We start from the raw sequence: 27,428 nt of genomic DNA on the forward strand, positions 1-27,428 counted from the left end.
GTATATCAGGGGACACTAAGTACAGCCTAAAGAACATTTTTTTTTTAAGGCAACTACTGTACGTGTTGGATTCCTGCTTCCTAAAAACAGAATGGGCAATTTGTGTTTTTAACAAGCTAGATCAAAGTTTTTGCAGCTTATTACGACTGCCAGACTTTCTGATAGAGTTGTTTATCCCTCTGTGGGATAGTTGTAAAAAAAATTGTTTAAGTCCAAATGTCTGAAAAATGTGTCCAGCAGAAACGAGGCTGCCAGAGTAAGAGCAGAGGTCAGTCAGTTCTGAGCAGAAGACAGAGCTGGCGTGGATGCAGTTGGTTCTGAGATGCTCATTGCTGGACTCTCTGGATGAGTTGTGTGCTTGTATGTTTGATTCAACAACAATGTGATGGAAGACACTCACCTCCCACTGATCCCACTGACATACTATCATACCTGTTCTCTGTCTCTCTGCATCATGCATTATCCGAGGTAACTGTCAACATAGGTCCTAGATGCCTCCCATAACAGTCATGTCAGATGCAGTGTGTTGGTAAATGAAGGTACAGTATGCACACCAGGCCCCTAGACATCTCCAGGTGCTTCAGCGTGGCGGTTTTCATCCATCAGAATAGATTCCTCTACATTCCTCATGGCAGGTTGAATCATTTCAGTGGGAGCAGCAGCCACAGCCCACAGCCTCCCAGGGTAAATGTCAACTCCACCATTAGGAAGGAGCCTGGAAGGAGCCTCCGCCGCCTCCTTGGCCTCACATCGTCACAGTCCCACCGGCGCCCACAGCACAGCTGAGCTGTAGCAACAGATCTGGGTGTTAGTGACTGAGTGAAAGTGTCCGTGTGCCAGCATATAATGTATGTGCGGTATGTGCATATGTGCATCATGGCTGTGTATGCCTTTAACTTCTCTCTGCTTTCGGCTATGTGAGATTCTCATGTATGAGGTGTTCCTATGAAGTCTAGCAGGGAAATTCTGGTTCCATGTGGAGAATTATTCATGAAGCCACGCTAAACGAATGGCTCGTGGAGTTTGTTTGGCAGCCATCTTGAATTATTGTCAATGTAATGGACAAAAAAACGCAGATTTTCAGAACCCCTGAACCACAAACAAACAAATCAGATTAACCCTCTTGTAAGGGCACTTCCCACTATTTTGTTGTGGATGTCCATGCTGCCTTGATGGTAAGTAAGTCAATTTAAGCAATACATTCCCGGGTGTGTGCTTTATTGAAAGCCTTGGCCTCCCTCCACTGCATTATTTTTTGCAGCTATATAAATTGTAGCTGGAATAGATGTGGCTGAATATCCAACAGAGTTTTACTCATTTGCAATTCATGCAAATGGAAGCTGAAATAGCCTGTAGGTCCTCTAACCACTTCAAATGACCGCTCTGGTGGCCGGAGAGCAAATTTCATAGCTGTGCCTCAGAGACACCACCACCGCCATTTTTACTCTATATACCTAACTCGGATAGAGATGAGGTCAAAAACCCGTAGAGTCCTCTACATATGAGCTCCCAGCTCAATTGTATAGACATGTGCTGTCTAATGAGGTCTCCCACCAGGCACACCCTTACTGCCCACCGGCAGCGCATGTTGAACTTCAGGGGTATCTCATCATCGGCGACAACCTGCAAACCCTGAAGAAACTTGTCAGCATAGGTCGGCTTCTTCTGCTCCCCTTCATCTTCACCTACAGCTAGAGAGGAAGACATGGAGACATGCTGGAAGGCTAAATCAGAGAAGGGAAAGATTAAACTTCCTGCCTCTGTTCCTTCCCATTATTTAGAGAACATTTTTCTCTGTATATTTTTTGTTATGTGGTACAAAGCAAGGAGCAAAAGCTTAACTCCATTCTTTTCAAAACGAAACCTACAGTACGTCAGAGTTGAGAGCAAGCTAAGAGAGGGAAACTCAGTCAGAGCTGACGCTGTTCACCTCCTAGCGATGATGTGACACATACGCTCTCTCAGGTGAATCTGATTGTGATGTCACACGTTGCTATGGGAGAGTGTAAAGTGGATCAGCCAAACCTACGTCCAACCTCACGGACAAAGGCCTGGAGGACCTGCCGGATCTATCTTTGCTAATCACATCTCATCTAGGGGGGGGGGGGAGGCATCATGTCCAGGCAGACTGCAAACCCCTGGTAGGTGCTGACACTGTGTCATGTGATATCTCTGCAAGATAGCACCTTGGAAATTGCCTGAGCTGTCATGAAAATACATTTGATTCCATCTAGAGATACAGTAAGAGGAAAAAGATGACGAGTCTGTGCAAGCCGGATGGAGGATGTGTTCGTGATGTCTGGCCTTCGACTTCCGAATGAAATATGGAGATAGTAATGAGGGCAGCGTGGTCCATTCCAACTGTGCAGAGGCCACCATTGTTAGACTGAATACACTGAATTTATAAAGTAATGATACCAACATATTTTCCCTCCTCTCACCAGTGTGTAGAACAGATAATCAATGCTTAATGCTGAAGGTTACATTCCTTATTTCCCCTCTGTTCTGTCTCCAGCACAACCTCTCAGACCGGCCATTATCGCTCTCATTTTGGATGGCACAGGCCCAGGCACATGTCCGTGTAATTGCACTCTTGGAGAGCAGTGTAATATTATGCGCAGCCTGGAAAGAATCTATTGGAGGAATATTACATATGCTTTTAAAATGTCCCTTTTCAAAGTAAGGCGGCTGACATTGCTCGCACAGCTGAAGGACACAAATTGGGGATGGACGAAGGGGAAATTGGAAAGAATGAAAACAGCATAAAAAATGTATTAAAGGGTTATTGAACTTGTACACTTGAATGTCTCTCTGTTTTATATGAACATAGAGAACTGCTGTTTAGCATTTTACGCTCTCTTATGAAACATAATTGAGTGTTGTGAAAGCAGCCCGATATACAGCTCGTAAAGGACAAGTCATGAAACAGCTGCTTTGATTTTATGAAAACATGATCTTCTCTTTCGTCATATTTTGACCTATTTTCTTCAAAGTGATACCAGATTACTGTAACTACACCGAGAGAGACAACAGCTGCTAATATGAGAGCGTCCTTTTTTGTTAGAGGATAAATGAAGGACAACTCAATCACCGGGACCCTCTCTGAATCATCAAGCTTTGGGAAAAAAACCATAACGAGGAGGCGGTCCCAAAAATTAAGTGAGAGATGTAATGATAGACAGCAGCGCCGAGAAATTATGACAAGTAGCAGAAGAAGAGAGGAAAGGAGTCAAACAGCTTGTGAAAATGAAGAGGAGAGGGAAGAGACTGTGAAATGACTTGAGGGAGCCGCCTGACAGACGATGGGGGGAAGCCTTAGGGATGAATGAAAGTGGGATTAGATAGATCTGACCCCATCAATCAATACAAGAAAAGAGTTGACTTAAATCATGAGGATTGTGGCGATAAAGGAAGTGATGTACTGTATTTCATTGATATTGTTTTCGAGGCTGGAATTTGTATGCGAGTGTTTTCATCTGGTTGCATCAAAGGGTTTTAAAGGATGCACTTCAGACTCGTATGGAAATGAACGACACAAACATTCTGTCCTGGTGAAGCACAATAGTTTCTGAATATTCCCATGAAGTTCCTGTGAAATCAAGATACATGTTTAAATGTATTTTTTATGTAATATATCAATATTGCTCTGATCGTCACCAATATACCAGTACCTGACCTAACAAAAGTTTTGTTGGTATGATGATAGTTAAACATTTCCTGAAAAAAATGTGATGAGTCATCCTGCACTCAAGGCACGTATACATGTTTACGCCCCTTACGCCCCCATTCAGCGCTATTGGCTACTTTAAATGCTGATCAGTATCCCTGACAAGTCCCTCCTTAGCTTCCTCCTTTAATGGAAACATGTTAATATACTGAATCAAAGAGCCTTAAAGTAATAATCTTGAAGGTTTTCATGTAAATAAATGTCTGTTAAGTCACTATCTATCGCTAAATGAGGTAACACAATAGTGATTGAGCCTATGGCCCACTGATGAAAGCCTTTGTTTTTGCAGTATATAGTGTTATTACAGACTGGGTGTCTGTGGTGACATTCGCTGAAAAAATCACAAGTGGCGCCCAGTTAGTGACGCGTTTTCCATCACCCAGCAGTGGTTGGTCTGCCAGAGAGGGTAGGCGGAGCTAAGCGGCTGCTTTTCCGGTCTCTGCAAGTGTTGCGAGTAAACAGTAATCTACTGTGGCTGAACAAACAAAGAAAAGATTGATGACTACAGATACAACTTCAACAAGAAGTGAAAATCCAAAGAAAAAGAAACAAACTCGACGCTCAGATGAAGTCAAACAGTCTGAAAAGGAACGCGACCGTCAGCGAGGAAAATCAAGAGTTACAACCGGAGCCAACCGTGGACGTCACACATGCAACACTGTCTGGATATCTGGGAGGTGTGCTGCCGCAATTACTGTTTATCGCCACCAAAGAGAACGAAACTGAGATCCTCGAGATTACCACTTTAAGCTAGCTGTTTCACTGGATATTTAAACCTACAGTAACTGATTTTTTTAGCCACTAGGCAGCAGTAAAAACAAATTGTAGAACAACTCTGACATATTACCACCTTTACAAGTTGATATGGCCAACTTGTTAGCAAACAGTTGCCAATTTGCGCATCCAGCAGATCATTGGAGTTGTTTTTGTGGCCTCTTGAAGAACATAAGTCTGATGTGAGGAAAAGACGTTTCTGTTTAACTGCCTCATTAGCTGCTAAATGCTCCACGGTGCTCACCAGGCGTAACAACTGTGATGTTCGGTGCTAGGCATGTACCACGGTCCGATTTTCAGACCTTTTGGCAGCTCTGGTCATAAACCATAACAGATTGGAAAGAGTGACCAAAACAGTAAAAGTTTGTGGCCAGAAAACCAAAATAACAAGCTGAACATTGTTTAAAAGCTCTGTAAGGGGAGAGCAGCGGCTGAGTCAGGGAAAATCATTTTGGGGTTTTCACAAGTAATGACCCCTTTTCCAGTACACATGGTAATACCGTTTTCTTGTTGATATTGAAAAACTGATTATAGCAGAACTAATAAATAATAACTGAGCCTTTTTATTTTGATTCCTGCTTATTTAGACATGAATATTTAATGCTGTTGGCTCTTTAAAGTAGTCCCTAAAACCAGTATTCACACGTGGGCTTTCCATGACCCCCTATGGTGTGATTAGTTTACCTAAGGCTAAAACAGATGCATTAATTGTTTCCGCCAGCAAACACATCAACAAGGAAGCTTTAGTGTTCTGTGCTTGCAGAGGCGCAGCAGCATTTAATACCCCCATTATCGTCCTCTTTGCTCTCTTATCCTGATTCCTGTCTTTATACGCTCACAGATCTGATAACCACTGTGTCAAACTAGATTTAGTTTTCTGTGTTATTATTATTTATCTTAGAGATTACATCTGTTCCTGGTTGCAGGCCCTAGCCCTGAGTTTTCACCTCCTAGAGCAATATCAGCACGAGCAGCAGTCACTTGTGTTAAGTGCTGCCATATCATCATTTTGTCTTGTTTGGTAAATTGGATTGCAGCTCTTTTAAAGCGTGCTCTGCTATGCTGCGCAGTTCAGGGCTCTATCTTGATAAAGCTGTAGGCTTTTCCATAATGACCCATGGCTCAGGCTTTTGAATAAATGCCATGACAAATAGATGAGATACACTCACAGAAATAGCAGTAATGATCTTGTTTTTCGGGGAGTTAAAGGATTATCTAATGGTATTACCGAAAACATCTGTCTGAGCATCAACCCGCGCTCGCAGCCTCACGTCGCTCTGTTTACACATTCCTGGCAGATGTTCAATGACTGCAGTTAGACCGTCATATTTTACAGGGGGGTTTTGTCCCCGGGTTTCTTCTGTGGGAGACAGGCGGCCCTGGAACTCTGTGTCAGTATGACAGTAAAGAAATAACCAGGGAGAGTGGAAGATATACACGACGAGACAAGGAGAGGAGATCATTTAATCCTGCTGCCCCGCGCACCCCGTGCCAAATAGGAGGGAGCATTTGTCGGGTTATTTTCTGCGTTATATGTGCAGGAAGCAGATTATAGATATCAGATTTGCTTGATGCCCTCATCACCCCTTTCTCCTTCTTTCAATCTCTGCTCCAACCTGTCTCCACATTTCTTTCACGGTCTCATGAGAAGATCAGCTCTCGTGCCCGGCCTCTTTTTTTAACTCACGTGTTCTCTTGTTTTTCTCCCCGCTCATCATTATCACACTCCGCAATTTAATTTTGCTTTCTTTTCTTCTTGATTTTATCTTTATTTCTCTCCTCATTTACCTCAACTGAACCCGTTCATCGAGGAAATAACGGCGGGTTCATGTCTGCTGAGCTGCACAGCCACCTTTGGGAGAAGCCTCTTTTCCTGGGCCAATGTGCCGTGCCCCGTGCCAAAGCCCACTCACAGGCGCACAATGTGTCAGCAGGGGAGCGGATGTTTGAAATGTAATGGAATAAAAGATGAGCTTTTAGCTGACAGAGGGAATAATTCACACGTGTTTTGTGTACGGGGAAAGGTGAGCCTGTGTCCTTGTGTGTGTGTGTGTATGTGTGTGTGTGTGTGTGAGTGGCAGTGAATGGTGTGACTTGGTATGCAAACGCGCCACATATGCTCATTTGAGCTGTCTGCCCGCAGTGTATCAGTGGCAACTGTGCAAGAGCAGAGCTGCTGCACCTGTACCCACCTCGCTGACCTGCTTGTCATTTTGTTTCCTGTGAGACCAGTCTGCTACCTCGGCTATTATTAGACTTCAGATGTAAAAATCTCACTGGCAGCACAGTCGTATGGACAGAAAACCTGCTGTGGAGTGTGCTGCAACCTTCGTCTTAAGCTGCCCACAGAGACGGTAACAATACACACTTTTCTTTCAGGAATAAAAAAGTGCCTCTGCTTTAGTCTAATCCTCCCTGTCCGTATATTCACCTCACCAGGGTCGTTTAAGGAAAAATCACAGCAGGCTTTATTCATTTGAAACATTTATTTTGAATGCACAGCCGCGCTCGCACTCACGAGATCCTCACGAGCGGAAAAACTGCTGCTTTGCCCTCGTTAATCCCCCTACCCATTTATATTCTCCTGCTGCACAATGATTCATTCATTCACATCATTCTAATGTGCGCGCACAAACATGCACAAAGGCAGTCAAGTAAGTCTGCTTGTGTTTGTGTTATGGCTTACAGCTGCTCTGTTTTCCCCCCTAAATAAATCAACATATTTATTCAGTGTTTTGCTCTTTCTGTTAAATCTGCGCCTCAAATTCTGGTGTTCCTCTATTTCCCCGAGTATTCACAGTATCATTATAAAAGTCAAGGTAAAGCAAAGGTTAACGTTAACATTTGATACACAGTAAGTAACACAAAAGCTGCCTTGATATAATATTCTATGACATTAACTATATTTTTGTTTTGAAGGTGAGCTCTCGAAGGACTCTTACTGAGTTAAACAGCTGTACCTACAGTCCAGGGTAAGCACAGACTTTAAACCACATACAAGGGGTTTAGTCAAGCTTCCAATATGTTTACTCAACTCTCATAAAAAACTTTAGACAATCTCTGCCCTATTTACCAGAAACACAGTTAAAAGTCATTTTCTATTGAGACATCTGTTTCATTTTGAGCTTCGAGCAACGGCAGCGACGATTGTTTGAAGAAGAGCCAACTGCATGAGAGAAGCTCTAGATCTTTTGGAAACTTCTGACACTCCTCATTATATTATAAATAGGCTCAGGAGCAGCTAAAGGGATAATCTAAGGGAGCCCACACAGTTTTGGCACATCAGGTTCTCTTAATTTGGGGAGATCACGTCTTCGTAGCACGCTGTGGCAAAAGAGGGGAAGCAAACGTGAGCCGAGATGCTCCCTGAGCGCTTCCGAACACGTCAAGGGGAGCTGTCTGAGGTTTTGATATGTATAAACAGGATTTAAACAGTATAAAGACAAAAATTAAGCTCTGTTTAACTTAAAGCTCCTGTGAGGAGTTTTTTGGTGGTTATGAAACAGACTGAAATTAATTTTGATTACTCTATATGAGCTACAAAAGCAAACCAGACCATCAGTGACAAGATTTATTATTTCTATAAAGTTATTTTTAATGCCTGAAACTGCTGGCGGGGGGGGTAGGTGTCAGACGAGGCGATTAGCCGCACGCTGCCTTTGTTTACACGTTCAGTGACAAAAATTTAAAGTGAGTGATACATATGACTGTTAAAGAAAGCAGGATGAGATTTTGTGTTAAATACCACATAGAGATAAGAGGTACGGCTTTGTCCACAGGGGGCGCCAGAATCAACACAAACCAAAAGTTCCTCACAGCAGCTTTAATAACTATTTTTGCATTCGGCTGCAATTTTAAAAAATGAAATGCCAGATGTAAATAACATTAACAATAATTAATATAAGTTTTTGCTCCCATTGTTCATGAGCTGAACTCAAAGATCTAAGACTTTTTCTATGTACTCAAAAGGCCTATTACTCTCAAATATTGTTCACAAATTTGTCCAAATCTGTGTTAGTGAGCACTTCTTCTTTGCCGAGATAATCCATCCACCTCACAGGTGTGGCATATCAAGATGCTGATTAGACAGCATGATTATTGTGCCTTAGGCCGGCCACAATAAAAGGCCACTGTAAAATGTGCAGTTTTATCACACAGCACAATGCCACAGATGTCACAAGTTTGGAGGGAGCGTGCAATTGGCATGCTGACTGCAGGAATGTCAACCAGAGCTGTTGCCGTGAATTGAATGTTCATTTCTCTACCAAAAGCCGTCTCCAAAGGCGTTTCAGAGAATTTGGCAGTACATCCAACCGGCCTCACAACCGCAGACCACCGTATGTTATGGACAACCAACACGGGTGCATTTTATTGATGGCATTTTGAATGCACAGAGATACCGTGACGAGATCCTGACGCCCATTGTTGTGCCATTCATCCACGACCATCACCTCGTGTTGCAGCATGATAATGCACGGCCCCATGTTGCAAGGATCTGTACACAATTCCTGGAAGCTGAAAACATCCCAGTTCTTGCATGGCCAGCATGCTCACCGGACATGTCACCCATTGAGCATGTTTGGGATGCTCTGGATCGGCATATACGACAGCGTGTTCCAGTTCCTGCCAATATCCAGCAGCTTGGCACAGCCATTGAAGAGGAGTGGACCAACATCCCACAGGCCACAATCAACAACCTGATCAACTCTATGCAAAGGAGATGTGTTGCACTGCGTGAGGCAAATGGTGGTCACACCAGATACTGACTGGTTTTCTGACCCCCCCGGACCCCCCCAATACAGTAAAACTGCACATTTTAGAGTGGCCTTTTATTGTGGCCAGCCTAAAGCACACCTGTGCAATAATCATGCTGTCTAATTAGCATCTTGATATGCCACACCTGTGAGGTGGATGGATTATATTGGCAAAGGAGAAGTGCTCACTAACACAGATTTGGACACATTTGTGACCAGTATTTGAGAGAAATAGGCCTTTTGTGTACATAGAAAAAAGTCTTAGATCTTTGAGTTCAGCTCATGAAAAATGGGAGCAAAAACAAAAGTGTTTAGTTTATATTTTTGTTCAGTGTAAATTGACGTCCCACGGGCTATAATGTTCAAAGATCCTGATGCTGTAGGCCGTATCCTGCAGGATTTTGTCTTAAGCCGCTTTCCCAATCGTCAAAAAAGCTAGCTTAATGGCAAAGGCTACAATCTGGATTCAGACACGGGACAAGTGATCTCGGTTCTGATCAGCAACGATGGGAACACAAAACCCGGGTCGACGCTCAAATCTCCTACCCCTTTCCGGCGCGATGCTATGACGCGCATTGAAGTTCAGGCCGCTGTTGTGTTAATACAGAAGAACAACATACAACGGGCAAATTTGTTCTTTGTTTTGTGCAAGATCCAGCAACACTGGCAAAACAGCGAGGTGAAAGAGCTTCTTCTGATCCAAGGGGAGGAAGAAATAAGGCGACAGCGTGACCACCGTTTCCGGCATGTTTGTGACGTCTGATGGTGAAGCAGCAGAAAAGAGTCCGAAGGGAGTATACTCCACTGGCAATGTGGAAAAAGTGCGTCAATGCGCTTATTTTAGTGGGAAAGGGGTGTTATAGTTGATTTATACAAAGTGTGATTTTCTGTACTTTAAACAGAACACAGAAGAACAATTAGCAAATAAAGTGTGCCTTGAGAGCAGTCTAAGATAGTCCCATGTACTGAGGGAGAGGCTGTGAATAACTCTGGATAGATTTGCAATCAGCGTCAACACATTCACCATCCTTTACAATTTACAGTCACGAAACAATTTGAAGTATTTGGAGTAAGAGAGAAAACTCAGGTCACTGGAGGAAACCCACACACCCACTGGGAGGACATGCAAACTTAATATAGAAAGAGCCTTGGCTGAAGATTAAACCAGAGCTCTCTTTTGTGAGAGGACTGTGCTTACTAACTCTTCTTGCTGCCAAAGTAACACGTGGTTTGTTGCTGATATTCCCTGTCATAACTTTCTATCATATAAAGGCAGAAGGCAAATACTGAGGTTTCATCAAATACATGTAACGTCCATTGTAGACCTTAAAGGATGCAAAACTTTCAAACCTGGGGAGCTAAGAAAAGCTTCAGTCATTTGCTCAACCATTTAGCGCTTTCCGGGCAAAGTTACAGCTAAACAAATTCAATTGAATTAGTGGGGAAATTAGAGAGCATGTAAATGAGCAAATTAGCAAATTGGATTAATCCACCAGATGTAGCAGATGAAAAGTTCAGTTGTTGCCGGTTTTTGGCTTGTTGACAATCACCACACTTTCCAAGCAAATCTGGCATGAAAGCCTACAAGTTTCATTAATGCAGCTTGTTAGAGAATTCTATTCTTCTTTAAGGGGCTTGGCTGAACATCAGCTAAGGGTACTATTTCTTTACCATAGCTACATTCCGGTTTTCTATTGCTTGAAGTCAAGCATTTACATTTTTGCAAGTAAACTCCCCCACACTGTCCAACTTGCAGAAAATACATTAATTTGCTTGCAACATTTCGGAACTCGATCTTCATCGGTTTGCCTGATGACGGTCCAGTACTGAAACGTTGCAATACTTGCAATGTATAAAGCAGACTTTTTCCTCTCCTACTAGGGCTGGGCGATATGGCCTTAATCCTATACCTGGATAACGATATGTATCACCATATATCATGTTTTCTGGAAATTTAACAAATAATTAGTTTATTTGAAATAACCACAAGATAAAGCCTATTTTTGGATAATCCTGTGTGAATTAAACACATGACAAATGAACAGTACTGAGATTCCATTTTCACCTTTTCTGCAGGTTAATGTCCATGTTAATAAACGGCGCCTCCCTCTATGGTTCGCTCCAGGTTCACTCCCACGTGCAAGGATTAGAACGTAAAGCGTTGTCAGCTTCTGGTTTTGTGACATCACGATAGAGACGATATAGAAAAACACATACAACAGACATTTTCATATTGTTTGAACAATATTGTCATATTGCCCAGCCCTATTTCCTACACATCTGTTTTATGAAACTGATGTGCGAAGTCTTTCTCTACATTGAAGCATTTACATTTTCCCACATTCTGCCTTGCTCTAGGGCAAGGACTTAGCTGATACAGTGGAGATAGATTGGAGACATTTTTTAATTTTATAACTTTTTAATACTGACAAAATCAATGACAAAATGACATCTTATAACAATTGTTTAGAGGATAATCCAGACATAAAAAAAGGCTCCCCTCAAAGAGTTTTGAGGGGAGTTTGGCATATTGGTTTTAATTACTCAGTTTCATTTGAAGCCAGTGAGTCTAAACTTTTAGAATCTTTGCTGTAGTTAATTAGCACAAGGCTGGTTTATCATAATAGCTGACAATTAAAGCCACAGTTGGTTACCACTAAGGATTCAGAGAGTCTGAGTAAAGCTTCAGACTTTGACAGAGCGGTGTCTGTGTGTCTTCAGAGATTTCTGAAACACAACAGTTGAAGTTGAAGACTGATATTGTAATGGAGAACCCTCCAGGTATGAATGTTTGAAATATATGAATTGAATAACCGTTACTTCAGATTTAGTCAGTCCGCTAGTAGCAAGTGCTACCACCACCATCGGCACAATTCAACTCCTACAAACTCACAACTGGACAATTTTGCCTGAAAAAGTCAATATATTTCAATATATTGGAATGCAACATCTGTCCTTGTAGTTCAGCAAAACCACACAAAGTAGAGAATTGGAATTTTAAGATGAGCATACTGTGTTTTCATGCATTTTTTAATATAAAAATGTCCTTGTAAGGGTCTTTTTAAACTATGTTTCTCAGGCTAATAGACCAAAAAGTAAAGCTGAGATTCAGAGTGAAAATTACCCACAACCTCCCACACCTCCAAACACAGAAACCTCACATATAAAGTTTTTCAAAGAGAAAGTGAAAGCCTGTTGGTTTAAGTCAGCAGTGTGCTGTAAATCAACAGTTAAGTGTCATCTGCAAAAGGATGTATTTTTTAGTGCTAATGGGTTGGTTCCGAGGCTGGAGAAGTTTTTTATTCTCTTTGTCTGCCGCATCATCTCCAAACTATAAAGCGCTGGTGCCAACAAGTTCCTCTTTTATGTCGGCATCAGAAGAAATTCCTGTCAAAGTCAGAACAGTATCTCATCTCCAGAGGACAGGGGCAGGGAAAGAGTTCTGCTTTTACGAGGACAGTAATGGAGGGGAGCTTGATGCTATATATATAAAGATATCAGCTTCTTAACCTGTTGATAAACAGCGATACAATCAGCTGGCGCTACATCCAAAGCAGGGTGTGAGCACTATATATAGCGTATGTATACTGCTGAATTATCCTACGCTCCTGTTTGCAGCACACACACACACAGGTTTTTATAACAACGATTGGAATCTGTTGGCAATTTCTCACACATATTGAGCTGTATGCTAAAGAGCTAATTAACAAGGGCCGTTATGGAGCTCACAAACTTCCCTGACATCTTAATTAGATCTTAATGACATTTCAGTTGGAATGGCTGAACTGAGTGAGTACCCCGAGACGAGGCCAAACCCAGCGCTGATATACAGAAGGAAACAGGAAAACCACTGATAGGAGGGCGAGTGTACGTGGGACGGGAGAGGGTTTGAGGAGATAGAGAGAGGAAGAAATGGAAATGAGGAGGACATTTGTGCTTTATATGTATCCAGCAGTCATATAGCATGTCCTGTGTGAGATAGCGAGTGTTAGAAATAGGATTTGATTAACACTGAGACACTTTTCATTCCATCTTCCTCCTTTCCTCTTCTGCTCTCTCCCAGAGGGACGCAGGACTATATGTTGCCCAGTAATTACTCTGCCGATATCCCAGCGGTGTTGCATCTCTTATGGGGCCTCTTAATCGCATTCTTAGCATTTATTACCATGAAATTTCAGTGTAGCCACTCTGGAAATAACTAGATATGCACTGCACTGCCAACAGAGATAACGTGATAATGGTATTTCTGGCAGATAGGTGGCTGATTAGATACAATAATCTTCTGTAGTGCTCTGTTTTGAATTGCAGATTGTTCTGCATGGTCTGCAGTGGATTTCAGTCTCATTTTGCAAGTAGGGGGGGGCTGTGTATTTTTAGCTGAAAGGTTGGTGCACCTTTATGCAACTCCAAACAAAGTCAACGGACTGCAATGAGAGAACAATGGGCTGCGGCGAATGAACAAACTAGCGCTCGACTCCACAGACTTCAAACTAGCCGTGTGATTATATCATTTTCAGTAAGCCATAATTACCTTTCTGCTGTCAGCTGCACGCACACGTACACTCGCCTGCAAATTCAACACCTTGTCAAGAGAAAGGGGTAATTGATTAAAATCTCCAAAGGCAGATGTTTATTTACCAGATATGTTGCTCTGTGTGTGTTTTCCTGGGCTCAGCTGGCCCGCGCCGCCCTTCACTCGAGAGCGGCCATTAGAGGAGAAGGGGACGGGGAAATAGGGAGAGACAACAGAGAAAACTAGGGGACGATGATGAGGAGCCCAGAGAGAGTGCAAACCAGAGATTCCATCAGAGAAAATGAGGGAGGAAAGGCTAAACAGAAACTTTGTGTGAAGCCCCTTGTGAGGAGCGGAGCGAGAAATAAACAGAGAGTGGATGTGGGTTGAAAGATTGGGCAGCAGGAGACACATTACCGAGAATGTATTGGTTGCTGCTGATGCTGTTCTGTGTGCAGCCATGTCTGTTTATCACTTCCCTCTTCTCCCCAAGCCCTCCGTCTCATCTCTATTCTCCCCCTTCTGTCTAGCCTAAATCTGTCAGAATACAGCCACAAATACCTGGCAACAACCACCATTTGCAACCACCCCCTCGTCTCCCCATCTTTCCTCCCCTGCAATGCCTCGAGCTTCTGCTCATTTGCACTTCCTCCCTGTTACTCTGAGACTTTATTCATTTCACTTAGCCTTTATGGGTTTATTTAGCATTTTATCCCCCCATAAAGGCCGATAAAAGACGGAGCATGTTTTTCTCTTCAACGTTGGCTATTTATTCTAACAGATCTGGGTCCACCGATGCCTTTGTAATTTGGAGGTTTTCCTTTCAAGAAGACCAAGAATTTATTTTCCATTAAAGACACAAAGTGGAGCGTTTGGCCTACATGCTCTGTGCTTCACTCTCGTAACCTACTTGTGGCATAGAGCATCTATTCTGAATAGTTTATTCTTATGCTGCAGACACTAACTGTTGCTGAGGCGCTTTCTGCTGTTACCAGGCAGATATGCTGTAAATCCAGACCGGAGATGCAGCATCCTCCGGTCTGTGGCCAGGCTGACCGATGACCCATTAACCCTCGTCTGGTAGGGCTCGAACAGCCAGACAGCTTGAACACTTTGGCCGTTGGTCATGAGGAGCTTAAGAACAGCAGTGTGTCAGCCTGATACACTGTGAGTCAGTCATTGACTGACAACGCTGTCAGATGCTATATAGTGTACTCTATCTGTAGCAAGTGGATGGGCATTGATCTCATTCAGTTCTCTCATAATCACACCGTGCCTGGCATGCTACGCGTATTGATCTCTGTGGTACCAAGAGGATGTGCATATGGACTGTGACAGCACTGATTAGCATCTGTGTGTGTGTGTGTACATTGCAGGTTCACGGAGGCAGATACCATCGTGATGGGAGACGTGACGTACGGGGCGTGCTGCGTGGACGACTTCACCGCCCGAGCCCTGGGAGCTGACTTCATGGTGCACTATGGCCACAGTTGTCTCAGTGAGTCTTTTTTACTCGCCTGTGTGCCTGTTTGCCCCATAGACTCAAATAATGGACGAAGCCACCTGAAATTAGTTTGTCGACTGTCTTTTGGAAGCATCAAGTTTGGCATTTCTTCTCCCATGTTGGTTTTCTGGAACCAGAAGAGACCCTAATTGTGTAGCGCAGAAACCGTTACCTTCTTACTAGTGCATACATATCCATTAACAATTCCAGAATTTCTTGGACTTCTTGGAAGGCCTGTTACTGCAGTAAACTAAACAGCAGGACATATTGTTTTTCTAACATTTGCATTAAAAATTCACAAAAAAAACCCATCAACACAAACATGGCCAAAAGGTTAAAGGGGGTGTATTATGCTAATTTCAAGCCTCATATTTCACCCTGTGTAGTAGCTTAGCATAATTTACAGTTAAAAGAAATAACTCTGTCAGCTCTGTCCTTTTAAGAAACCCTGCCCCTACAAGCCTGCTTTCTCCTGATTGGCCAGCTCTCGGAAGCCTGCTGAGGCTGCACTTTGTGACGTCACAAAGTGCAGCGTGTAGAAAAACCTGTGTGAAACCTGGCGTTCACAGCAGCCTGCAGACTGAGCTGAGAAGCCTGGGGATTACTCCAACATACTTTTACCTAAAGATGTGTGTGTGTGAAACAGCATAATACCCCCACTTTAAGTTCAGTGACTCAATTAGCTGAGTTGGGACAAGCAGGCAGCTAGCATCAGCCCGTCACTCAAAGCTGCTTTGCCCCTAATTATCCATAATTTTGAGCCATAATCGAATTTAGTTTGCCGACATATGAAAGTATATATTTTACCAGGCTGCATACAAGTTAATTTCTTGCTTTAAAGTTGGGCATTTAATATCGGGCTTAATGAGGATTGACTCACTTTTGGAGCCAGCCTCAAGTGGCCACTCAAGGAACTGCAGTTTTTTCGGCTCTTCTGCTTTAGCTTCATTTCTCCGCCCTGGATGTTGCCGCTCGGCTTGTCCATCTCTCTCTCACTCTGCATGCATATTGTACCCCATAGAGGAATGTGAAATGAGCAAGTACCTAAAGAGAGAGTGCTGCAGGATAGAGGAAGTCAGAGCACGAAGAGACAGACAAACGGGCGTAGCCATTGATCAACGGAAAACGTCGCTAGTTAGTGCATCCCGTCCAGCTCTAGTGTGGAAGCGCATATCAGACCTTTGGAGCCCGGACATCACATTTAGCCAGCGGATCAATGGGGAACATGCATTAGAGTCGTCCTTTTGAAAAGCTCATGCAGTTGTGGAGGACCTTCAGCCTCTCCCCCGCTGTCTGTCTCTTACAGAACATGGGAGGAAATGCTAAATCAATAGTTTTGATATATCCCTGCCAGAACAAGCTCCCTTCTCCCAAATACCAGCAATGACCAACAGAATCTTAATACACTGGAAAGCTCTCTGCGTGTGCTTTTTATTGCTTTCTCTTTGTGTGTGCGGGAACATTTATTATCTGATATTTGTGGAGGAGTTATGAGTGTGTATGCTTACAAAAGAGGTGTACATACTTCTTTTTACACTCTGAAGAACCCGATAAAGACACCAAAAATCAATTCTTCATCTGATGTGAAGTTTAATTTGAGAGATTTTTAAACAAATTGAATGGAACTCCAGGTTCCCAAAGAGTCTGTGTGTAAGGGTGTCAGCATGTATGTGCTCCTGACCTTCGTCATGAGGACATCGTGCACTGTTTTCACAGGTGTCAGATACCCGTGGGAGATTAAAGACCCTGTTTTCTGACTGACTCACAGAGAGACTGTGTGTGCTGCTCTCCTTTTATTCTCCTTTCATTTCCTCTGAGGTATTCGCTTTTGAATATCAGTGCTATCTCTTCTCTTATCATCATAGAGGAACTCCATCTAGTGCAGGATGGCCAACACCAGAAAGCCAAGTTATTATAGGTGTAATAGTATTTGTTGGTATGGGGGATGTGAATATAATTTAACCTTGGATAGGTTTACAGAACATTTTTGGATCTGATTTTGGAACTGCACAAAAAAAACACCAAGGTTTTTCCAGGAAAAAGGTTGGCATTGAGTAGGAAAAAAAGCTAGAATTAATTAAAAACTAGAACCAAACTCGTTTTTAATTTCCGCACGTTTCATCAGGTCTATTTTAAACTTGCAGGTACGCCAGGCCGGCTGCCAAACCTGCAAGTGTCACATCTTAAGCAGGACTCACTATTTTGGAGGCATAAGTCACCTTAGAAGAGTTTGAGCAAAATGTACAAAAGGCATGGACTCTAGTTTGAGCCTGTGGTACTTAGCAGACCAGCATGACAATTGGGTTTAAATAACAGGCTTCTTAACAGTTCTCACCACATGTACGATTCAAAATTCTAACATCTAATGAACCACAATTGTACCCTATAAAAAGCTACATTTATACTTTTATACTGAACACATTCAAAACAGTTTTGAGAATTAAAGGGCCAGTTCGGCCGATTTTTCAACCTCAGTCAGTTATGGGGAGCTAATGCCATTATGGTAGAAAAAGATGCAATTTGGCTCTGTGCCTTTAGAGGACGCTATCCGCTTCCCCAATGGGCCCTGGAAAACCTCTGCAAGACTACGTAAAACGCATTATGTGGTGGAGGCCAGGGAGCTCGCTACACTTCACTTTCTCAATCTAGGACACCCGCCTCCGATGTCATGTCTCGTTCAAAATCGTCAGGTTTGAAATGTAGACTGCAGACCTGAAGATGTTTTAGACGACCCACCGGTATATTCTTGTCGTATTTCAGATTCTCTACCGCTCTGAGCCATCGCCTGCAGCGAAAACGGTAGTATTTCACTCCAGCGTCTCGCGCTGGGCTGTTTCTTTCAGAGGGAGGGGCGCAATGCACTCTGGGTGTTGTAGGAATGTAGAATGGGCGAAACTACAAGGTGTTTGTACAACTTTCTCCACAGTTGCGGCACCAATTTCAAATATTATCACTTCTATCGATTACAGAGAACACCAGCTTTGACTGACAGTGGCTTTTTCCATGGCGAATTGCTCCTTTAACTTTACGTTAATTCTTGAGACACAGGGGTAAATCCAGACCTCACTGGATGGATTATTTATCCCACCTAGCCTAGGAAGGCCTCAGGAGTAGCTGGAGAACGTTGCTGGGGACGTTGTCTGGGCTAACTTGTTAGCCTGCTGCCACGGCAACCAGACCCCAGCAGAAGAACATGGATGGATAGATGGATGAACTTTTGTTCTTTTCTTGATACACTGAATCGCTCCAGATTTTGACGACTCAAGAATCATATGCACAGAATACATTTGGTCGGGACATCGATAGAACTCAGTCAAACCTCTTTAAGATTCTCTTAGAGTGCAGTCACAATTCACCAACCATTGGTAATTACTTTCTGCTATTTTATTACAATGATACAAATACCAATCATGTTTTTTTGTATGCTGGACACATTGACAAGCATCATTAATTTCAAAGTGTGTGTCTAATCCATTTCGTTTCATACAAATAAAATCTAAAATAACAAACATTACAAATCATAATTGGGACAAAAGTCTTATTTTCATCCACAGAAAGCTTCCATATCTACCATGAAGGGAGGTCAAAGTTGACATATATTAGTTCAGGTAAACGACCCAAATGATTGCCGTATCATTCGCTCACACAACCTTGAAAGGAACCTGTTAGCACATATCGATTTGTTAATAAGCCAGGTAAACCATGATGTCAAAACTTGCCTCAGTCCCACTTGTTATGAATCTGCCTCTCTATTTGTGTACATGGGCGATAATAAGCCGTGTGACCTCACTGCCATAACACACGGATGTTTAGAGCCACTGAAGGTGGAAGTGAGTCCCGTCCATCACATTGACTGTGTCTCTGATTGCAGCGTCTGAGTGCTCTCAGGCTACCATGCTAATGCGCAACACAGATCGATGTCACTCTTCTTTGCCCTTTAGGTTTAGGGAGTGCCTATAAACAAGCAACAGACAGCTGTTAGTCTCAGGACGGGTTTTTTACTCCGCTCGTCCAACCCTTTTTAGCCTCATGATATATTTAACTCCTTGGTTTCTCCTGCAGCGAGGCCCTCCTTTTTAAATCCCTATCCATCTCCTGGCCTTCCCTCTCTGCTGAGATGTGAGCTCATTCATCACTTGTGTTGCCAGTTAATTGACAAGCCTCCCCACATCCCCCAAACACACACACACACGCGCTTAGAGTATCCCATTACTTTTTCCACTCATCCTCTCTTCCATGCCTTATCTTTTCGGAATTTATATAGTACATGATTAAATCACCTTCCCACTCCACCATATTGGATTTCAGTGTTACCCAGCCTGCTTAAATAGGAATGTATCATTCCTTACTCCTGGTGTCCATCCTATCTGCCTTCCATCCATTGTGTCCACAGCATCCTTCTCTCCCAGTCCACCCATCTCTATTCACTGACCCTCTTTTCATCTGTCGCCGTTCCTGCTTCTTTAATCTAGGTCATCAAGTAAGCTGCGAATGCTCATAAAACATTTGCACCATAATGGCCCATTTGCTTGATCACAACAACAAAAAGAGAAAGTCCCTTTCCTCTTGATCTGCAAATTGAACGCAACACACGAGGAAGACTAATTATAGTGATCAATGCAAAGATAATTCTTCTCTCTCATCCGCGCTCTCTCCCGCAACGTTTTCTTGGCCCCTCGCCTACTTTTTCAGCATCACACTCGGCACGTCTCTCGCGTGGCCCGGGTGCGTCGTAAATGGCCTGTGAAATTAATGGCGTTAATAGCAATCACATGTGTCCCTCTCCTTCCACTAAATAATTGAGGTCTTTGCATCAGCTCCTCCGTGTGTCGGAGATTCACGCTGAATGACTTTCAGTTATATCGCACAGTTACTGCGAGCTATGCTGTGCATGTAGTGTGTTCCCGCATATCACCGAACACGTGCTGCGTGTTAATGTTCCAGGCGGCATCAATAGTGTATATGCCACAGGCTAACCTGACATAACAGAGTGAATTATTTATCTGTCTTTCTTTTCTCTCTCTGCAGTCCCCATAGACTCCACTGCAGGTATTAAGATGCTCTACGTGTTTGTGGACATCCAGATGGACAATGGGCACTTCCTGGACACGGTCAAGTTCAACTTCCCTCCCGGACAATCTCTGGCGCTCGTCAGCACTATTCAGTTCGTGGCAGCGCTGCAGGTGATTAAGCACCAGCTCTGTCTCTGATTTTGTGTGTGTGTGTGTGTGTGAGTGTGTGAAGCTGAGTCCAATTTTTGTGCCAGGAAGAGCTGACGTGGAGCGATTCTGTTTCTCACTCTGAATAGTTCCTGTCACTTTTGTGTATTTTCTGCCTCAGTCAAGTCTTTTTATATGTACAGTATAGGAACAGACACATATATTTATAAATATATATATATTTCTGTACGATGTACTTTTCCTGGCTTTTTTGAACAAGCCCGCACTCCTCACTTAAGCTCAGTTCAAGTGTGGGTTTGAGGAACCCGGCCGCGGTTATTTTGGATTTGAAAGGTGGAATGAACTCGGAAGGCCTCTCGGTGCAGCGTCGTGCTTATCTCTGCTCTTTACATAAGCAGTGGCAGCAGCTATAGTATTAAGCTTTCCCTCAGTGTTCTATAATGCGTTCGGCTGCTCTCATTTGCTGCGTTGAACCAGCAGCACTCTCGCTAATGTAACCACTGTTATTTTTAAACCTCGCTCTGCTGGGGGGTCGGATTCAACGTTGGGGTGTTTGTGTGTATGTGTGTATACGTCTCCGCGTTTGTACTTGTGTGGTGTGCGCATGCGCGCCTGCATTTCAATCATGTCTTATGGTGTGTAGGCTTGTTGAGGTCACACAGTATAGGCGGGAGAAGCTGGGAGTTCAGCTGTATTCCCTGTGGACCTCCTTAAATTAGCCTTAAACCGTTCAATTTATCCTTCCACCTCCGAGCACACAAACTCTTCTTTTATTCTTCTGCTGTAATTATTGCTCTCTCATCTTCTCGTGTGCTTAAATGAATGTAGGTGTTTTGGAAGAGTTTATTTTGCTTGAGTTTATTTTTCTCTCTTTAGTAGGAATATTGATTTCCTTTGTTATTGCTATTATTTTGTATTACTACAGAACATAATGGTACACAGTGCCTCTCAGAATCATTAATCCACACATTTAACCCATGAGGAGCCGCATTTGTCATAGTTACAGCGTCATGCTCGACCCATTCATGATCACAGATCTTCAGATTAATGCTATCTGACCTTCTTGTCCTTTGCATCACTGCCTCCTGTTAACTACTGCCTCTTTTTCCCTCCACATACATATTCTATCTGTCACGTTTGCATCCAGTCAGCAAGAAAGAAGGGAAACCTCCAAATGTAGACAAGTGATAGAAATAGATATGCTAAATATATATATATATTTAGTGAATAAAATGCCATCACTTTTTTTCTCATAAATACAGGCACTTAGTGGCAACACAAACACAGAAATGACTTGGATCAGCCGCCGCACTGGAAACATTTCAAGCTTGGCACATTAAGATGTTTATTAACAGGCAGGAAGTGACAGCTTACATCATAATAATAACATAAACCTCACATACAAAGCAATAACGCAAAGCAAGTAGAGTATTGCTCACGTATTCATTTAATAATAATGGCATATTAAAAGACAGAAACAATTTGAAATAATTACAAAGACATGCTGAAGCTTAAAATGATCTGGAGGTGTTCATTATAATAGTCCTATAATTATATTTCAACATCAAATAGAAGTAATAAGGTGTGAAAATAAACAGCATGATTTTTTTTGCATTTGATGGCTTCCAAACTTTTAAATTTTTTTTATCAGTGACCTGTTTGAAGACTTTTTCCACTACTTCCTGTAATTATCCATTCTTTCCCTTATTTCTTCTCCATACCTCTTCTAATCTCTATTTACAGATTCTACACAGAAATGTAAAACCTGCTTCTCAGAATCAGAAGCAGCCGGAACGTAATGCGCCCGTAATGACATCCCGGCTCCCATCAGCGTCTTCTGACAATGATTCACCTTCTTATTAATCTCTGTAAAACAGACACCCGCATGCTAACCGCTCACAATCTGTTCTAGATCAAAAATCCAACTTGAGATAAATTCCCTGACGCGGTGTCACCAATCCATTCAACATTTAGATTTCCCGACTTCCTCGAATGCATCAGAAATGATTGATCCGACCGCCGCTCAACAAATGAGCATTTTAAAAGTAGTTTTCTTCTCCTCTTGAGGACTTTTTGCTAATCTGCATCATGATGCAGAGGTAAAAGGCAAAGGTAAGACCTGTTAATTAAAGTAAATCTCAAGAAAAACGGATTCTTTTTCTGTAACAATGCAGCATGCGGAAAAGGAAGTCTTGACTGGAAGTCGTTTATCACTCGCTGCTGTCCACAGAGGCTATATCGTCTTCAGATTGTAGCCAATGGGATCCGAGATTGTACCTCTCGTAACACCGTGACCTGCTAACAACACCATGAGAAGAAAAGTGTGGCCACACCTTTTTTTGCTTTTCTCAGTACAGTGGTTTCTGTTTTGCTGTCAACTACAGCTGCGATAATTAGTGGTTGTGATAATGTGTCAACTGAAAATGAATTCATTATTATCATCACATGGGCTGCACGGTGGTGCAGTGGTTAGCGCTGTTGCCTCACAGCTAGAAGGTTCAAACCCTGGTGTGGGCTAGGTGGGCCTTTCTGTGCGGAGTTTGCATGTTCTTCTTGTGCATGTGTTGGTTCCCTCCGGGGTCTCCGGCTTCCTCCCACGGTCCAAAGACATGCTTGTAAGGTTAATTGGTGACTCTAAATTGCCCATAGGTGTGGGTGTGAGTGGGAAAGGTTGTCTGTCTCTATGTGTCAGGCCTGTGATTGACTGGCGACCAGTCCAGGGTGTACCCTGCCCTTCGCCCAATGACAGCTGGGATAGGCTCCAGTCCCCCCCCCCCCCCCCCCCGACCCTGAACAGGATAAGCAGAATAGATAATGGATGGATGGACTATCATCACTTTCTTTGTCGTAATTCACATCATCTACCTTATAGCTTGTTTTGAGAGTCGTTTGAAACTTTGGACTTCTCCAAAACAAGGCAAAGTTTTACAGGTAATCTTGTCAAACATGTGAATCTCTATACTTCTCCCTTCCTCCTTGCTGCAGGCTGTGAGTGCAGCTCTCAAGCCAGAGTACGATATGCTGGTCCCGCAGTGTCGACCCCTGTCACCTGGAGAAATCCTGGGCTGCACCTCTCCTCGCTTGGATCGTCATGTCAACGCCATAATGTAAGAAAGCTACTTCCTCCTGTCTGCCAGCTCACAGTTTCAACCCAGGTTCAAGCAGCTTTGACTCATCCACACCCCTCAACTCGCAGCTACTAAAATTACCCCTGCCATCGCTGTGCCCCCTATAACATGAGGAATAATCAGTGTGGCGTCACGCCAATCTCACCAGACATAGCTAGCTGTGACATGTGGCGATGTGTGTGTGCCAGGCTTCTATTATGTGCAGCAGGAAACAGCCAGATGCTGATACGCAACAGAAGGACTAAAAATACCTTCACAACGAGCACAGTTTTTCGTGTAAAGCCAGACAGACTCTCTCAAACCAACCACGACAAAAGTTGCAAAATTTCCATGTTTGAAAGAAATGTTTTCAGAAAGCGTGACATCCGCTGCGGTGCGTTCAAGGTGACGATTGATAAACTGTGTCACCGTTTGTCTTTAAATTCGTTGCAGCTTGTATGATTGCTTTTTTATAGTTTTTATTTCCACTTCATTTTCTACAAATGGAAGAAAAAAAGATGATAAATCCAGTATGAAGCTGCATGTATCCGAAAAGACTTTTTATTCAGCGTTTATGTTCGCATCAATATAAATGCCGTGCAAGTGAGACTATCAAAGTGATGCTTATCCTCCCTGTGCAGCAGGGAAGAGAGCGCTCTGGCAAAGTAACAGCATCAGGCAAATAAACAACACCTCCGCAGCCACTTTTTGTCCATACAGTACATCTGGCGCGGCTCTACAGCAGGCAGCATCCGATGCGTTGTGGTGCACAGTGAGTTGAAGTAATTCCCCGGTTATGATGATGTCGAGGTGCATCACCCCGTATGTCTGATCCGCACACATCTAGTGTAACTCCATGTGATTAAAACCTCCCAGAGCACCAGATTAAAACAGCTACACAAGGACGCGCTTTGCTATACGGGTAAGCCAGGCCGTATGGGAGAGAAGAGAAGTGTGTGTTTAAGTGTGTGTACATGTGAGAGAAGTGGAGGGGTTAGGGTGTGCTTCACCTACTAATCCGATGTGCTTTGTCTTTGATGTGTGTAGGGGTTAGATAGGAGAGAGAATCGATTAGGCTGCCTTGTTCGCTCTCTCGCTCTCTCTTTTTCTATCTATAGAAAAAAAGCCCACTCTTCTATTGTCATCATAAACCTCTCAGGAAGGAATGTTTTATTATGCTCTGAAGGCTGCAGCGAAATTACTGAGCAATTGTTTCCCTCGATTAACAAGCTTTCTTTTACCTCAGTTAAATACTATAAAGGTTTGAGATACCTGATCATCTATTATCCTTGAAAAAACAGCACAGAACAAGCTCCTTTTAACAGTACACACTTTTTGTTCCTCACCTTCCCAGAACAATGAATTCATGTGTAACATTTGCTATCTTACATAAATTGGGAATGAGTCAGAGCCCTAAAAAATGTTAGTTGTAATTGCGTTTTACTTAAGCTTTCAGCTCTTTGAGCGCTATGGAGAATGGCTTGTGGTGTATTACTCTTTGAGGTCTGTCTTGAAGCTTTAGAAAGAGCCTGGTGTGTCTCATTCCTCTAATGAAGAAAAGTGTGTTTTAAAAGCTTGAAAGTGCTTTGAAAAGAGCTATAAGAACAGATCAGTCTGACGTTTCTCTCTGCAGCATCCACTCAGGTCTGGCCTCGCATTAGACCAATAAGACAATATGAATGTATAGATACGGTGTTTCATCACACAAAGATGCAAAAGCTTTGCCATTATTGGGAGAGCACTTTTACAAAGAACAACACAGATGGAAGCACTGTAATTGTAGGCAGGGCACACTGGGCTCTTAAAGCTACAGAGAGCTGAGGACAAGCGTGGCTAAAGTGCAGCAGACTTATTGTTGCGTACATAATTATATGAAGGCCTTGGATGTTGCTAAGCAAAGAGAAGATGTGCAGCAGAGGCTCTGCTCGGGTTCATTTTGTGCTGTCCTTCAATGTTACACACAAGGATTCTTCCACGCACACATGCTCATAAATAAAGACATGTCTCCAGGTATCCAATATGGCAACCACCCACAGCATGTTCCAAGCTGCTCATAAAGCTGACCAATTAGTGGGCTTAATTGCATGTCCTGTCCCAGTAGGCCTACTGAGACTGTACAGTAATGAGTAGGAGCACTGACCTGAGCCCACTCAAATTAACAGCAGGACTCTTTCTCAGCCTGACCCAGTGAGAGCGCTTTCAGGCACCTACAAGCGCCTCTGCTCTGATGGTTTGTGAACTCTCCCTCCGCTTGGCCCTCTGGTGATGCACCAGCGCCAGAGCATGGGTTAATTGGAAGGGCTTGCATTCTCTGTAAACAGCCTGCCCCAATCGTTGGGGTCATATTCCCGGACAGCAGAGTTGGGCAGACCCTGCACTGCAGCCTCAAGGCTTCTGCCTGGTAACACTTTGGTCGTCTGTAAAAAGGCTGCAGAGAGGAATGGATTTATAGATAGAGCCAGAGGAAAGCTGCGAGGAAAACTATAGGATACATTTACTATGGCTGCTCAATAAAGTTTGATTGTCTGGGGTTTTGAGGGTTTTTTTGCTTTCCACAAATAAAAGTTATTTTCTTTACTGCTAATGTTGAACTGATTTGTGTTTTTCTGTAGTTATCTGGGAGATGGAAGATTTCATCTGGAGTCGATCATGATCGCAAACCCAGACATCCCTGCCTACAGGTACTGTGAAACTAAATGGCACCTTTTTTTTAATTCATAATATTTATAACTGTTTTCATCTATAAAAATGTCTGTTATTAGCATTACAGCACTGTTGTTCACACATATTAAAAGCAGCTGAAATGTAAATAGAATTAAGTAATCTGACTGCAGCAGTTGGTGATTTGAGTAGAAAAGTTTATTAATTTATACTTAAAGTTGTAATCTCGAAGATCTCGGTTTCGTTCTCTTTTGTCACCTATGGCGATAAACGGTAATTGCGGGAGCACACTTCCCAGATATCCAGACAGTGCTGCATGTGTGACGTCCACGGTTGGCTCCGGTTGTAACTCTTGATTTTCCTCGCTGACGGTCGCTTTCCTTTTCAGACTGTTTGCCTGCATCTGAGCGTCGAATTTCTTTCTTTTTCTTTGGATTTTCACTTATTGTTGAAGTTGTATCTGTAGTCATCCATCTTTTCTTTGTTTGTTCAGCCATAGTAGATTACTGTTTACTCGCAACACTTGCAGAGACCGGAAAAGCAGCCGCTTAGCTCCGCCTACCCTCTCTGGCAGACCAACCACTGCTGGGTGATGGAAACGTGTCACTAACTGGGCGCCGCTTGTGATTTAAGTCACCACAGACAGCCAGTCTGTAATACTGCAAATGCAAAGGCTTTCATCATCAGGCCATAGGCTCAATCACCATTGTGTTACCTCATTCGGCGATAGACAGAGACTTAACAGACATTTATTTAAATGAAAATCTTCGAGATTATCACTTTAAAAACATGTGACCACAAATAAAGATATTCAGAATGTTAATTAGATATAAAAGACATTTATACAGCTCTTAAAGAATGTTCACCCACCTTATTGCAGTGTCATGCTAACATTAAGTGAAGCTGAGGTTCTGTTTTGATGACGTCTTGTTAGTATGCAAAGTGAAATTGTGTTGTTATAGACGTACGCACTGCCGCGCTGATCACAGGTCTCTCATAAACAAGATTCTAATCTCAAGTGAACTCCTTGTGCCGGAGAAAAGGAGATTAGATGCTCAGAAATACACTAACTTCTGTCATACTTGATGGATTTTCATGATTGGATTTTTTTCGTCTTTTCTTGCTTTTCTGTCCTCAAGATAGATACCCACACAATAGATGGTAATGTGTCAAATATGCTTTGTCTGCATGCATTCCATTCACATCTG

General features: G+C 43.0%; 1 protein-coding gene across 1 annotated transcript in view; it reads left to right on the plus strand.

Moving 5' to 3' along the window:
• Positions 1 to 27,428, plus strand: part of dph1 (diphthamide biosynthesis 1) — a 63,154-nt gene that overhangs the window by 20,753 nt on the left and 14,973 nt on the right. Inside the window, exons 4-7 of the mRNA XM_069668591.1 lie at positions 15,145 to 15,266; positions 20,301 to 20,455; positions 23,438 to 23,559; positions 26,172 to 26,240. Coding sequence (XP_069524692.1) covers positions 15,145 to 15,266; positions 20,301 to 20,455; positions 23,438 to 23,559; positions 26,172 to 26,240 — 468 coding nt within the window. The remainder of the gene's footprint in view (positions 1 to 15,144; positions 15,267 to 20,300; positions 20,456 to 23,437; positions 23,560 to 26,171; positions 26,241 to 27,428) is intronic.

Source organism: Semicossyphus pulcher, unplaced genomic scaffold (assembly GCF_022749685.1).
Source record: "Semicossyphus pulcher isolate SPU_LCO1_2020_fin unplaced genomic scaffold, fSemPul1.0.p SCAF_19, whole genome shotgun sequence".
NCBI classification, from domain to species: domain Eukaryota; kingdom Metazoa; phylum Chordata; class Actinopteri; order Labriformes; family Labridae; genus Semicossyphus; species Semicossyphus pulcher.